This window comes from Montipora capricornis, chromosome 6 (genome assembly GCF_036669925.1).
Source record: "Montipora capricornis isolate CH-2021 chromosome 6, ASM3666992v2, whole genome shotgun sequence".
NCBI classification, from domain to species: Eukaryota; Metazoa; Cnidaria; class Anthozoa; order Scleractinia; family Acroporidae; genus Montipora; species Montipora capricornis.
In genome coordinates, this window is record NC_090888.1 from 4,508,332 (window position 1) to 4,524,136 (window position 15,805).

Sequence of the window (15,805 nt, forward strand, 5' to 3'; positions counted from 1 at the left end):
GGATTTCATTAACACTTGTTAAGATCTTCTTTTCCCGCATATTCATAAACCGCACAAAAATACCTTTGAATTAGTAGGCACCGTCCTCAAGTTTTGCAAATGGTTGTAGGACCCTCGGAGAAAGTCTATTCAACTCGAGCTGTTCTCCACGGACGTTAATATACAAAGTATTATTATTATTTTTTTTTTACTTTACGATTTCTATGGTGTTTCAGGTAAAGAAAGACATAGAGGACTCGAATTCCTTGAAGAACAAGCTGAAAGAAACGAACAAGGCGTTGGAGGACAAAGTGACAGATCTTGAAGAGAAACTCTCAAAGAACAAAACAAAACTCAAATCGCAAAAAGTGCAGCTTGAGCAATTACACAAGGCCCATCATAAAGCAAAGGAAATGGACGAAGATGGAGTTAAAAGCAAAACAGAGGTAGAAACTGAAACCTTTGAATGTTCATTTCTTTGTCTAGCTTAATTTAGCCCCTGTCTCTTGTTAGTTTTATGTCCTGTCAAAAGAGTGTTCTGTGAACTAGTCGTCGGAAGGTCGTATAGGTACGGCTCTTCTTCGGAGAACCGGAGACTTTGCCGAGTTTGCCCGAGTCATAACCGAATTTTACATCTATTCATATTTACTTAATTGTATGTTTTTTTCCTCTTCTTTGTTTTCTACCTGCAGCATTTCAAAAAAGAACTCAACAACCTCGAGCGTGTTAAAAATGAGTACATGCGTAAAAACTCTGAACAGGTAAGATGGTTTGATTTTTGTACAGGAAAATCCCCTTTTTTTGAATGTGCTTGCGTTTGGTTTGTGCTTTTTCTAAATTTTCTATTTTGGATAATTCTTCCCTGGTTATTGTAATTTCCGAGTTCTTGTCTGCATCCTCTTCAAAGCGAATTTATGCGCGAAGTTTTTGTGATGGTCATTCTTTACATAAGAATGAAAACTAATTTTCATCAGGAAAACTTCGCACTTAGACTCGTTTTGAAGAGGAAGCAGACATGAACTCGGAAATGTCCTATATTTGTGACAGGATAATGAGGTGTGGAGAATCGTTCTGACCTGGGACAAACCTTGGTCACACGATAGGTTTAGTTGAAAGGATCAACTCTAGACTACTCACATGATGGATTGATTGAAAACCAGCTTTTCTCGTACTGTACAGTCGCACGTTAGGCAACAGGGAGTTTAAGATCTACGAAGGCGACTATCGACGAAAACGTCACCTCAAAATATAACTTGGCTCTATCATAAGTCTTTGGCGATTATTGAGACTCGTTCACGTCCTACAATGTGGGCGAAATATCCCAAAAATAAATTGGTACGAGCGGTTTCAGAGTGAAAAGAGAGAATGAAAGAGTCTCTGCTACATGCTTACGTCGTCGCCAAAACCTCAAATTTGGTGATTTCAGGTCGTCGTTATGCAGAGGACCGCTAACAACCGCAAACATACTTGCTAAAATGCGTGCTGCACGTGCAGCACGATTATTTATGCTCTTTTAACAAATGATATTATTGTTTTGTGGCGTTGTCGTAGTCGTAGCCGTCGTCGTCTTAAAAGAGACCTTTAGATTTTAGGTCGAGAACTACTACGACTACAAGATTTTCTTATAGGACAACAGTGAGCGCCTGCTAACCAGCGTCATTTTGGCGGGAAAAACGTGATACCGTCGTCATTTTAGTTCGAGGTTTTGCAAGAATGTCGTCGTATCAAAACAAGTCAACAACACGGTAGCAGTTTTGGCATTTTTCAATCAGCAAAAAAGGTTAAGTTACCAGCCATAAAAATTAACTGTGGAACCTACCCTGCTAACAAAGAGTAAGATTAATCGTCCGGTTATGAATCTTCTCAGAACCTTCGCTAAAACCGGGCAGTCAAATCTCGTACTCGTACTCGTAGTCATTCTCGTCCTAGAATCTAAAGCTCTCTAAACTCTCTAGCAGGGAGCTTAAGATTTTACGACGGCGACGGCAATAACAACGCCGCAAAACAATGATATCATTGGTTAAAAGAGCATAAATAATCGTGCTGCACGTGCAGCACGGATTTTTGCATGTATTCTTGCGGGACTATACTCTGCATAAGGACGATAAGCGCGTTCGATTGACCCTATTCCGGAATAAGAATATGTGGATTGATGATTAAAACGGTATGTTTGGCGCGTTTCAAAGCAGGAAGAATAATAAAAATGTTTAAATGGCATTTTTGCAGATATTTGACAATTTTAATGTGTATCTCCTTAAAAACGAAGGATTTCTAACTTATATTCCATGTACTCCTATTCCGCATTACGGTCAATCGAACACACCCTAAGAGTGCAATTTGAGTTGACGCATTCAATAGGGAACTTAAGCAAACACAACGGCGACGGCAACGAGAACGTCACAAATTCGCATACTTAGTGGGCAAAAACAATAGCTTTGCACGCCCTGCACGTGCGTTTTTCACTTTTGTCCATTTCTTTGCCGTCGTCAGCAAAACTACAACGTGAAATAGCCAAATTTGAGGTTTTATGGACAACGTCATTACTTGAGGATAAATTTTCATTTTCTGCCCTTAATTGTGCGCCGTTCCTACTAGAGTCATTTTTGAGGAACTACCTCTCCCCCGTCATATTAAAAAAGTTGAAATAGTAACGAAGCGATTACAATAACGCAAATTTATATTTTGAGATGACGCTCTCGTTGCCGTCGCCGTCGTCGTTGCTTAAGTTCCCTAATACCTGACGCGGCGGCGCGAACACAAGCGGACAAATAGCAAAACGAGACAAGTACGTAATTGCGCACCTTGTATGCTTTCTTCCATGCATTCCTGATCCTGGTAGTCAATGGTTAACCGAGTAAATGACCATTAAAGTCAACTTATTAATTTATCTTTGAATTGTAGGCTAAAACTATAGGAGAGTTTGTATCAAAGTTCACCGACCTTCAAACGGAATTAGAGACATTGATTCAAGCTCAACGGTGAGTAAAGACTCGATAAGTGTCAAAAGTGAGTCCGCAGCTCTTTATCATGAACATCTTCGCTCATTTTTGCTTTTTACCTTGTATTGCGAAAATGGATTGAGTTTTAACGTGGTATTGTAAAAAAAACCAATTGAAATCACCTGGTTTCAAGAGCGATTTAAAGAGAGATGATTAATTATTTCTTGGATTTTTTCAACAGGGATAAAGAAGAAGAACTTGAACGAGAGAAAGGATTGCGGAAAGAACTGGAACAGCGACTTAAGGTGAGAAACGCGATTTTTTGAGGTTGGCCACTTTCTCTGGCTGTCCGTTTCGTAGTAGAATTATCTGCATCATCGAAAGAAATCTCCATTTCATTGTAGAAACTCCAAGCGCGTGAAAAAGACTTGGAATCCTCAAGGAAAGATACAGAAAGAAAACTTGCGGCTGCAAACTTTGAGACGCAACAGGTATGTTCATTCCGCTCGCTAAAGCCTGGTTTTTACTAACGACGCAAGCGCAAGCAGCTTATGCTAAGTTAAAACGAACGTCGCCATGCGCATCAGAATCAACCACGGCAACCGCCATTTTGTTCAAATGCTCAGACGCGAGGGGTCTGGAACGAGTGCTTTAATTGGCCAGACGTTGCAAATTTCCTTGTGCTTATGCAGTGTGTCGTTTTAACACAACGCTAGCGAACGCAAGCATACACCTTATTCCAAAATGGCCGCACTTTTAGTATTTTTTTTTGTTTCCTTGCAAATTGGCCCTCTTGACCTCGCTTTCAAATGTAAAATTCAAAAGAATATTTAAACTCGAACGAGGCCAAAAGGGCCAATTTGCAATCAAACAAAAGAATACCAAAATGGCAGCCATTTTGGAATAAGGTGTATAAGCGCAAACACAAAGAGAAGGAGAATTTTTGATTCTTGGGCTTGTGCTCGCGCTTTGTGCTTATACTTGCGTCAATCTCATTTTCACGGGGACAAGCGCTCTTATGCTTGGGCTTGTACTTTCAGTGCTGAAAAAGACCAGCAGCCATATTGGATTACTAAAACAAAAGAAAGTTTTTGCATAAAAATAGAGTTCAATTCTCGGGCGATTAGTTTGGTACGACAATATATGGCCGCCATTCCTTTGTTTTGGAACACTAACATTGCTGCCGTGACGTCACGTGAAAACCCTCCATACATTTGCAGACGTTATTGCATAGTACAATGTTGCTCTTTCTCTTTAACTTGTTCAAGTAATCACATGATTTCGAGTGCACTTTGGTATAAAAAAATCCCTGGCCTCAGTGGTTTATGGCAGCAATGCACTGGACTTGTGGTATTTAATAGTACGTGGCTCCTAAAGAGAAGCTGCTACTGTTTGGCAAAGTTCGACGAGGACCAACTGCGCGTCTAGTGTAGTTTAAACTTTTCGAACTTTTCGAAATGCGCGTGGTCTCAACTAAGAACTCGAACTTTTAGTCGTCCTCGTACTCCAATCTGAAGGTCGCTGGTTTTAATCTTAGGAGCCAGTGTTTTTTTTTTCTGGCTTGCTGTTAGTCGTTCTCAAACGTATTCCGCATCTAGTAAAATCAGCACAATGAACTAAATTGTTCTCTTCGTCCAGGTTTCCGAGAACCTTCGCGAAGCACAAGAGTGGTTCAAGACGAAGTTTGGAAATTTGCAGGCCGAGTTAGTAAGATCAAGGTACATATTATATAAATTACTTGGTTTTTCAGCAGGCTGATTTAGGAATATTTACCAACCACGGTTTCTGCTCGTGCTAAAAAAAGGCATGCATGTGCCTGTAAGATCAAGTTTGTTTCGATCTGGCGTTTGATTGATAGTTGACGTTAAGAACCAATTAAAATTTGATTCCTTGTTTCTTGGAAAAACGCTTCAAGTAGTGGGGTCAACTCCCGTAAGAAGAAAGTAGAAATAAAAAGCATACCCACAATATTTGGACACGAGTCTTTTCGCAGTTTTTGCCCTTGTCACAAGCGAATAAAGATGACCTCGCTATGTCCCCTGGGTGATATTTTTTTCAGGAAAATACAGGACGCCCTGGAAAAGCAAAGCAAAGAAAGCTTTAAGAAGAGAGAGGAAGAGAAAAGAAAAGTTAACGAGGCCACCGAGAAGGCCAAAGAACTTATGAGGGTAAGGCCATAAAAGTGTTCCTTGATATGCTTGTACCACTTGTCTGACGTAAGCGTAAAGATGGCATCTGCCTGGTAGAACTCTTCAATTAAGAGACCCAATTGAACGATTTTAACATTTTCTTCAACATACCGCTCTTTGGATGCTTGCCCAATTTTGAAAACCATTTTGAAATTTTTTCTCCTAAGTTTAAACTCGAGCTATTTACAATGTTAACGTTAACGATTGTGCATGTCGGGTTGTTATAAGGCTAGCGTTGTCTTACTAATAAATTTGTATGTTAACTTGAGAAGCAAAGTTAATGGAACTCCTCGGAGATTTAGTTGTTGTTAAAGGCTGTCTTTAAGAATGGTAAAGGGCATCTCGTGGTCCATACCAAGAACTGTGTGCGTCTTATTACGAGCAGAATTGAAAGAATGGACTTTTCATAAGTCACGGTGACGGAAAGTGTTTTCTCGACAGGCCAGTCGCATGACCATCAACAAACTTGCGAGTGACGTGGCCGAGAATCACTGGGAAACAAAAGGAATGAAACATGCTCTAGAGGCCGAGAGGGACCATAACCTAATGACCGCGCAAAAGCTGGAGAGACTAAAGGTAACGCATTCCGGTCTAATCAACAACTTTCCCACGAGCACACGTTGGATATTTAACAATTATTCCATGAGCGCGCGTCGGATATGAGATGATTGGCTCTACCACAAAGAGTTGCTCGTTATTTTGTAAAAACAAAAAAAGAACTGATGCGGACAGTTACTGATATTTGTATTTCCCCTAACCCCAATGTTTTTCTATTTACTTTCAACTTGAAAAGAATGCATGATTTGGTGAAGATTAGAAAAGAATTAAGCAAATCCATTGAATCTTCGCGCATCTCTGAAGGTTTGAAGTTGTGATGTTCTGGTTCGCAAACAAGAGTGCCGAGAAAGGGAGCAAAAGTGAAGGCATCTTTGAGCGGACGACAGCAACCAGAAATGTGGAGTTTTCCCTTTCCATCTACCGATTAGCTCACGAATTTCGTCGGAAACGTCTTTGGGAAAGCTAACTAATTTTTACAAATAGCGATATGGTTATATATCATTTTTTATTTCCAGGAATCAACGGCACGACAAATGGAAGGTCTAGCCTTGGAGCTCGATACTTTCCGTCGTTCCTCAACACAAAGATGACGGCAACGGGACTTTTTTTGAAAGCAAATCGACGTCGTCGCCTGTTAGGAGGCCTAATATCAAGCCACAGTTTTTCTGTATGGTGCTGCAGTTTAGTGCAGTTCATTCAACCCATGCCACATCCTGAAATGCCTTACCTTCGTGGAAGGCAGTCATTTTAGCCAAATTGTGGCACGTTTTAATGTTCCGCAGCGAAAACTCTCGTAAGCAGTTTACTATTTACCGCTAGGTTATTTACATAAAGAAAAATATAGATATATTTATTGCGGTTACATTGTAATAATGTTTAAAGTTGTACAATATTAAATACGAGCGAGTCGGACGTGAAGGGTATTTATTGTGCCAGAAGGTCAAAAAGGAAACGGCAACTTGAATATAACCAATTTTAATTCACACTATGCACAGGAAAAGCACCTAAATACGTTCTACAAATATTGATGAATCCATACTGCATGCCTTACGAAGTCAAAATGTATCGCAAACACGCTTCGTTATCTTTGTGGTAGAAGTCCATCGTTGATCAATGAACTTTTGACGAACACTCGCTAAAACGGCTGACAAGGAGGAACAAACTAGAGCCTCTGGTAAAATGTGGCCTCGGGTGAGTCAGTGCTCATTAGTCGGCCAGGGAAATGCATAAGATCGACAATGTAACTTTTAGGAGGAAACTTGGGCTGACCGTCCTGAAGACAAATATAAATAAACAGAGAAAGTCATTGTGGAAAACCACATTATTTAAGTTTTTCGCTGTACCATTTATTGAAAGAGTTACCGAAAGGTTATAGGTTTTAGTGTACGAGTTTTTATCTCTTACACAGGCACAAAATTGGCACGGCACTCGAAACTCGTGTACGGTACCAATATTTGGAGTGTGGAGCACCCCTATAATTTCTGGCACGGATGCGTACTACTGACTTCTGTTTGTTCGGTTTACACACGAAAAATTTACCTTGCCTTGCCCAAAAAACATGGGAATGGTACCAAGATTTCGGAGTGCCGTACCAGATTTTCGTACAACTGTAAAGCGGGCTTTAGCTTCACAGCCTATAGGTTGTGAGGGTGACACAATAGAGCAAAGCTCCAATTGACAGTGAGCCCATTACAAGCCCAGGCTACAACACCGGGAATTCCATTCCCTTCTCTTCGCGAACAGTTTGTGGGTTCTTAAGGACGGTGCCTACTATTGTTATTGCGCATACGTTCTGCGCATCTCGAGATGCTCGGATTTTCTATCGGGGTTTCCAATTAATACAGGGATATTTTTTGCTCGGTTTTGTTCAAAACTATGCGGAGAAAAGAGAACTTAGCAAGTTGTCTTGGTATCCAAAAAGAAAATTAGGGGTAAACATGCATTTTTCAGAGATAATTAAGCTTCAATACATAGACCCTTTGCATAAATGGCAATGTGCATCCTAAGCCTCTCATTCCTGTGAAAAATCCATTGTTTAGAAACATAAGTACGACACTAAGGATGTACAAAGTATTGTTATTCAAATTTAGGCGCCATTTAGGGTCTATTGCCTTGTATTTTAAAGCTTTTTACAAATATTGTTATAAATTATCTTTTTGGATTTTAATAACACCATTTATAAGATCTGCTTTTCCCGCATACTCAGTAAATCGCGCAAAAATACCTTTGAATTTAGTAGGCACCGTCCTTAATGCCGTACGTAATTAACAGCAAGGTTGGTGAGATTGGGCCTACGGTTTATAGCCCTCTATTATGCGAGAAGACAAAGTCAAACCATTTGCAGATGTTATTGCGTTGGTCAATTATGCATTAATGCATCTCTAAACAAATGAGGTTTCGACTGAGACTTCATCACTGGCGACAAGGTGAAATAATGTCTCGCCTTCTTGCAACTGTCTGATAACGCGACTGCAAGTTTTCTTCGTGTTTAATTTCTACAAAGAATCATTTGCTAGACTATCCCCACCTTAGCTTCCTCACACAATAGGACCTCGTTCCAGGCCCTGTTGTACTCTGCTCGCACGAGAGAACAACTTACTGCGATGCGATCCGCGAGAGCCTGGAAATAAATAATAAATGACAAACAAAACAGCACAATTACATTTGGGAAATTGAAGAGGGATCGTCGCCTGTTTAAAATTTAATGCGCACGCGCGTGATGTTTTAATGCTAGCTGCCAGTTAAAGCTGCCAGGAGCTCGTCAAGGGGAGCCTGTACGGAGTTTAAGATCTGCGACACGACGGTAACGAAAAAGTCGTTAAGAAATTGCAACTTCAGGTTAATTAATCTTTTTCGTCATGTGTAACTTTCCAGGAACTGAATTAGGAGGTGCGGTGTTGAAGCTACGAAAGAAAATTCAAATACGCTGCATTGTGTTCACGTTCTCTGAGAATTGGTAATTTCACGTCGTAGATTTGCACAAAACGTGAAAGAAATGTACAAAAATGAAAAATGCACGTGTAGAGCGTGCAAAGCTATTGTTTGTGCTCATTAAATATGCATAATTTGTGACGTCTCCCTTGGGAGATTCAGCACTCCCACTGTTGTAAAAACCAATCACTGGTTTCGTACGGGTCACGGAAAACCTGGAAAGTCACAGAATTTTATGGTCGGTCATGGAGAGTCATGGAAAATTATAAATATGGAAATATGGTAAATTAATCAATGCAGTGGCAAAGCAAGGATAAAATGGAGTAAAGACGAGTTTCTATCAAACAATCGGAAGTTTCACTGAGTTGGTTCGGAAAAAGGTTGTTAATTTCTTCAAATTTGATGTGAGTAATATCCTAAAAAAGGATAGTCTTGAAAATTTTCGTACGTGGCAGCTAAACTTAAAGTGCCCCTGTGATAAAAAAAACCACTTCCTTTCTTCCTTCAGATTTTGAAATTGTGTTTGCTTAACACCTGACTGGCAAAATCTTGAGCTTTGATTTTTATGCAAAGGCCGTTTACTTTGAGTGTAAGTTTTGGATTTCACGGTCCGCCATTACTCACGTTCAAAACTGACCGATTGGACCTCAGACGGTTGGATCCAGGGAAAAGTGACGTCAGACGCTCACTAGCTTAAAATTTCAGCGTGTGAACGCAGGTTATTAATAATATATGCAAAGCGTGAATTTAAAAGTCTGAAAGCCCAAAACCCCCGTGCTGCATATTAATTATGCGGCGTACACACGTATTGCATTTTTAAACTAGTGAGCCTATGACGTAATTTTCTCCTCGATCCAGCTCTCTCAAGAACATAATGTTAGTAATGGCGGACCATTAAATAGGAAAATTACAGTTAAAATAAAGAGGTGTCTTTTTGAAATCAAGGCTTAAAACGTGGGTCACCTAGTGTTTTGTTAACATAGTTTTGAAATCTAAAGAAAAATATGAATTGATTTTTTGGTCACAGGGGCACTTTAAGGTCATGGAAAGTTAGAGAAGGTCATGAAAAAGTCATGGAATTTGAAGTCCTTAAAAGAGTACGAACCCTGAATCAAAACAGAGCTATCCCAGCGTCAAGGGAAATAGGATACTTTTCACGGGAAAAACCTGTTCCTAAAAATATAGTTACTCGGGAAAGGGTTTACTCAAGGAATTAGTGGAGATAGAGAATCCCCCTCGATGAGCATTCTCTTTCCCGTCCACGCAAAGTCCACGCATCGTTGCACAAGGTCCTTTTCCCCGGGGTCAAGCTCAGGCCTGCTTCTCGCAATAAAAGGCCCGCGGGCATGACAGCGGTCGATGCCACCGCGCTTTTTCTGCCTGGCCTTTCGGGCCTGCTGATAGTTAAAAATGTTGACGGACCAATATTACCGAAAAACGGTTTTTCACGATAGAACACCAATAGAACAAGACCTTAAAAAAACATTCTGTCCAGGCATACTGTCGGCAAATCCTACCTTGAATAGCAAAGCCCTGTGATAGAAGATTCCGGTTTGTATCTTTCCGATTGGAATAATATTAGAGTTGAGCTCGACTTTCAGTTGACCTATGGGCAGTTCATAGCTGAAGGAAGACAGTGATTCTCGATCCACTGGGCCACCCATCTTGTCACTGACAAATCTGTAAATAAGGAAAGAATTACAGTGGATGCTTTCGGTTCCTCAGCGGCAAGCGTTGCGCTTATCTTTACTGTTGAGTCAAAGGAGTTCATAAGGAGACTCAGATCAGTTTTGAACACTGTACCATAAAGACGGATTGAATCTAAACAACTGTTTCACATAAAGGCATCGATATGGTCTTGTCAGTTGAGCTATAATAGACGTTTTTGAATATACGGCAGCCATTTTGATTTCTATTCTTTCGAAAGGCATTATGGGATGCCCAGGGGGCAAATACATATTAATTTGCCCCCTGAGCATCCTATAATGTCTTTCGAAACAACAGAAATCAAAATGGCCGCCGTATCTACAAAAAGGTCTATTGGTGTGTTCTATGATACCATTACAACGCCGTCGCGAGAAAGAGTGCTTCGAAGTCAGTTTAGATCAGAAATCCTTTGACGGCTCACATTGAAAATACCCTCGCAGATCTCATGCCCGTATTGTATCCACCATTTGTAGTTGACGAGCTACTTACATCGCCAGAGCCTCTATCTGTTCGCTGTTGCTGTTCAGCGGCTGTATATTGTGTTGCACTTCTTCAATGTACAGGCGTAGTACTTCATCTGTAGGGGGCTGCCAGGAAGGAACTTCTTCCTGTTGCACCACTGACACCTCAGATAAGGTGGCCTCTTCTTCCCGCTGTCTCTGTTCTTCGCGTTCGCGCATGATCCTACTTTTGCTGAAAGGAAGAAAAAGACAAACACGCGATCAGACAGTTTGTCACACAATACCGACGAAAGTTGCTACATGAAACTGTGATATAAGAGGGCACCTTGCTCGCTGATTTCACTTGATAAGCCGACTTGTTGAAGACACCCTACTTTTACACGAGCATCATTAAAAAAAAGCCAAACCTTTTCAAGTCCTTGTGAGATCTCGACCCCTTTCCTATTTTCTCAACACTTTTCTCTGGTTCCTTGGGTGTGATGAGAACTGGCGAAGGTGTTTTCCTAAACAAAATAAACACCATGGCTAAGACAGAGAACATACCAGTCATCGAAACGGTTGAATAACTCCTATAGAACTCTCTCATCACTGCGTTCCGTTCAGTTCGGTATTTTGTACATGACAGGCAAGACTGCAAAATGCAACTAAAGATCTCTTCGAAACTGACAGCTTCCGTAGAGAAGGCTTTACTTCGTTTATCTCAAATCACGGATAACGCCACATGGGTTAACCACTCTGCTTGGAAAAGGGTTTTCTCCGGGTACAACGGTTTTCCCCTTTCATTAAAAAACAGCTCATTCAATTTTTGTTGATGTTTAGATTACTTTTGCAGAGGACTCGTTTCGTTATCAGGCTCTCAATCAGTTGATACTCAAGAAAGGTTTTTATTATTTTATTTACCTCTCAGCGTTTTTCGAGTTGATCAAGATAATAGGTCGGTGTGCATCAGTGGATTGTGAATTTAGCTCCTCCAATGTCAAGAACTTGTTATCCGCACGCATCTGAAATGAAAGAAGGAAAATTGTCGGTTTTCACTCACGTGATCAACAGCCATGTTTTTCAACGAAAACAAAAGAAAACTTTTGCATAATAATAGAGTTGAATTCCCGGAGGATTTGGTCGGGGCACCAACATGGCTGCCGTTTCTTTGTTTAGGGGCACCAACATGGCGGTCGTGACGTCATGTGAAAACCGAGAATAAATGAAAATGATAATGATGATGATAATGAAGACGAAGATGATAGTAATGAAGAAGTTTATGCTGATGATATGAAAGGAAATAATAAAAGTAAAAATAAGGAAAAATAAGTCGTTGATGATCGGATGATGATCAACCTCGTTGCCAGGACCTCTCTCTTGGCTTAGGTCCTGGGAACGAGGCTGCATCAAGCCCTCTCGGTTGTAGACATGACCGTATACCTTGCAGTCGTGATACAGCCAATACATGGAGGTAAGTCTTCAGGCTCGAAGGAGAATGGATGAAAGCACACCCTGTGTATTTTCCTTGTTGCCGAATGTAATTCCACGTGACTTTGCAATGTGATGCAAAGAGATGGACTTCAGAATTTCGTGCTCCATCATTAGCCAATCAGAGATAAAGGAAAACAATTTATAACAAGCTTGCATGCGTTCCAGGTTTTCCTGCGCAAAGCGCCGGGTTGACTGAGTCGACGAAAACGTATAATTTTGCTCTATCATAAGTCTTTTGCGATTATTCCATCTCGTTCACGTCCTACAATTTAGGTTAAGTATTGTCGGAACGAAAATAGGACGCAACGTGACAATTGCGTGACGCGTGGACTGACGTCACAAGAAACCGGTTAGGACCGGTAGAGAGAGCACGCGGAGGAAAAAAAGGGAAGGAACAAACTCGTGGAGACTTAAGATGTCAATAAATGTGTTGAGAAGTTAACCGGTGTGGAATAGCGTCAAGGAATCGTTGCAATAGTAACCTAAAAATAAATTGGTACGAACGGTTTCAGACTGAAAATAGAGAACGAAAGACTCTCTGTTGCTTGCTCACGTTGATGTCATAACCTCAAATTTGGTGATTTCGTGTCGTCGTTATGCAGAGTACCGCAAAAACATGTGCAGTACTACGTGCTGCACGTGCAGCACGATTATTTATGCTCTTTTAACCAATGATATCATTGTTTTGTGGCGTTGTTGTTGCCGTCGCCGTCATCGTTTCTTAAGCTCCCTATTTGACTGTCCGAGTCTTACTGTTGTAAAGGGTGAAAGTAATCACTTCGGTTTTGGTAGAACGGCACTCGGCTGATATGCTTTTCTAGGTTTCTCACCGGTCCACAGTCGTAAAAGCCATCTTGCATAATGTTATTACAGCTCAGTGCACCAGTCATGGCGAACTTAGCGGGAAGGTTGCTATCCAGTAAGCACTCCATTGCGGCTTTGGCAAAACCGGACTGGCGGGTACTGGACAAGGAGATCTCACCTAGCACATCTAGACCACTGAAAAACATACACCAATGCCCAAATAAGTTAAATTGTCACTCTTTTCTTAAAAACTAACGAAGTCGCGAGCCTCAAGCAAGAGTGATTCACTCCGAGCACACGTTGTAATCAATCGTCACATCACAACCGTAAAGCTATTTGCATTGTCTTGAACTTATTCATTACGAAAATTAAACACTTTCGCTTCTTAAGGTGACAAATCCAGGCGGAAGTGACTGTAGGTTTTAAACCCGTAGCACCTTTGAAGCGAATCCTGCCTGTTGTTTTCTTTTCATTTTGCGATGGCGTCATTGCCTTTCTCGGTAAATACAGCCGTTTTTCGGGGTAGACACCTGGCCTCGGTTGTTCAAAAGGTGGATAACGCTATCCACCGGATAAATCACTATCCAGTGGATAAGTAATAGCGAAATCAATTGCGCTAGAGCGGTTTTCAAATGAGTGTCGTAAAACCAAAACCAAAGTATTTACTTTGGCCAATCAAAAAGGACAGAGACAATCCAGTAAACCAATCAAAAACTCGAAGTAATCACACGTAGCCGACACGAAGCGCGGGAAAATGTGCACGCGCGAGCCACGATTGGTTTTGGTTTCACTTCTGATTGGTTGAAAAAGTGGAGCGAGAACTTTGAACCAATCACTAAGTGAAGAACTGCAAAACCAAAGCAATTCGCTGGTTACTTTCGACACTCAATTGAAAATCACTCTATCCAATGGATAGTGATTTATCCGGTAAATAGCGTTATCCACCTTTTGAACTGGGGCCTGGCCTCGGTTGTTCAAAAGGTGGATAACGCTATCCACCGGATGAATCACTATCCAGCAGATAAACACTAGCAAAACCAATTGAGTTATCCAGTGGATAATGATTTATCCAGTCTATAGCGCTATCCACCCTTCGAACGACTGGGGCCTGGGGCCGGTTGCTCGAAGCCTGGTTAGCGCTAACCGCTGGTTAAGAGGTATTAAAACCTATAGGTTTCCATGCTGTTTAACGCTGGTTAGCGCAAACCATGCTCTGAGCAACCAGGGCCAGCTTATCCGTGGAAGAAAATACGAATGGACAATGGAGATACGGGTAAGTTCTACTGACTTTTTATTGAAGCTCTAAGCAGTACTGAGGCGAATAGACCGTCTATTTTCGAATTCTCACAGCTGGACTGGATCTTGTATGAAATGGAGGCTAATGCGGGCAAATTAACTTGTGTGTGAAAAGATTTGCCGCATTAGCCTCCATTTCATGCTAGATCCAGTCCAGCCGTGAGAATTCGAAAATGGTCTATTCGAAGACTCGTTGGCAATGTTAATACTACAACTTTGTTGAAATGTTTTTACCAATTTCATATTTTAGATGTAAAGAAAGCGCATAAAAATGGACCATTTTGGATCTCAAATGCACCAATACCCGCGTGTTAGCTCTACGGATATCATTAAAATGTCTCTGCATGCACGAACCTTTTACGTGTACCATACAAGTATTCTAAGGTCCAGTCTTCGCGTCGTACAAGGCGAAGACGAACTTCTATTCTCGCTACAACTGGTACAGAGCACTGTCATTGATTTCACTCACCCCAGTCTACAGATCTCTGTCGCGGTCGACAAGTCGTTGCCACATTGAAGCACGGCCCAAGCCACGCTCCGCCTGACGTCATCATTTCCTGAACGCAGTAGTTCCACTAGCCGAGGGAGACCACCTTCCGCGCGAAACTGATCAAGGAGAGAAAGGAATTTACCATAGATCGATTACAATGGAAATCATTTCGGATTTTAAAGGTGTGAAGTGAACAAGTGAAAGGTGGAGCAAAGGCCTTTTTTTTAATTCGTACGGAATTCCGGCAGTCTTGGTCTAGCTTAGTTCCTCCAAAAAAATGCGGCCTGTTTGGCAGTGATTTCTCAAAAAGGCTCATGGTGTATGAGGCCACCTTACCAGAAACAGTCATAATTCAAGGGGATAACATCAGGATGAAAAAGGGTACGACCTTCATATATCCTCTCTCACGCTTTGGTGCAAGATACCTTCGCTGTCTTCGTTTGAATGATCGTTAAGGCCTTTGCAAACGGCTCCAACATTTGATTCAACGTCCGTTCGATTTTGTTTATACAGCGATGTTGAAACCATGTTGAAACATGTTAAATTGATGTTGAATGAATTTAAAAGCGTTTACTTTGCTTCAACAACCATTTAACATTTCTTTTGTTATCGCAAACGATGAATGAAGTTGAAATAGTTTGCCCTCTCTTTCAACATTGTTTGGTATGCACGCGCGTGCGCACTCATCGGTCTCTCAATGCCGGATCCATGTCCGTATCCATAGTAACAACGGCGGCTGCAGCCTGGGACTGAATACCAGGCCTCTCGTGAAGCTTTGCTGCATGAAATGTTGATGATGTGTTGAAACTGTTTGCCACATCGTTCAACAAAATCGAACGGATGTTGAAGCCAACGTTTATTGAAGCTCTTTGCCCGGGCCTTTACATCTTAAGGTTAAGTTGGTGAAAATTAACCCATCGACGTGCTCTCTTTCGTAAAATTAACTAAGAAGTGAAATAAACCACCAAAAGGAAATTGCCG

General features: G+C 41.3%; 2 protein-coding genes across 2 annotated transcripts in view; one reads left to right on the forward strand and one right to left on the reverse strand.

Moving 5' to 3' along the window:
* LOC138051332 (coiled-coil domain-containing protein 150-like) overlaps nucleotides 1-6,940 on the forward strand; it is a 24,871-nt gene extending 17,931 nt beyond the window's left edge. The window contains exons 19-27 of the mRNA XM_068897528.1: nucleotides 216-425; nucleotides 672-740; nucleotides 2,881-2,957; nucleotides 3,160-3,223; nucleotides 3,323-3,409; nucleotides 4,557-4,636; nucleotides 4,978-5,086; nucleotides 5,549-5,683; nucleotides 6,181-6,940. Of these exons, the coding sequence (XP_068753629.1) occupies nucleotides 216-425; nucleotides 672-740; nucleotides 2,881-2,957; nucleotides 3,160-3,223; nucleotides 3,323-3,409; nucleotides 4,557-4,636; nucleotides 4,978-5,086; nucleotides 5,549-5,683; nucleotides 6,181-6,255 (906 nt within the window). The 3' untranslated portion in view covers nucleotides 6,256-6,940. The remainder of the gene's footprint in view (nucleotides 1-215; nucleotides 426-671; nucleotides 741-2,880; nucleotides 2,958-3,159; nucleotides 3,224-3,322; nucleotides 3,410-4,556; nucleotides 4,637-4,977; nucleotides 5,087-5,548; nucleotides 5,684-6,180) is intronic.
* Nucleotides 6,625-15,805, reverse strand: part of LOC138051333 (armadillo repeat-containing protein 3-like) — a 26,929-nt gene continuing 17,748 nt past the window's right edge. The window contains 8 exon segments of the mRNA XM_068897529.1: nucleotides 6,625-6,938; nucleotides 8,193-8,285; nucleotides 10,114-10,276; nucleotides 10,793-10,996; nucleotides 11,172-11,267; nucleotides 11,665-11,765; nucleotides 13,065-13,233; nucleotides 14,804-14,940. Coding sequence (XP_068753630.1) covers nucleotides 6,828-6,938; nucleotides 8,193-8,285; nucleotides 10,114-10,276; nucleotides 10,793-10,996; nucleotides 11,172-11,267; nucleotides 11,665-11,765; nucleotides 13,065-13,233; nucleotides 14,804-14,940 — 1,074 coding nt within the window. The 3' untranslated portion in view covers nucleotides 6,625-6,827.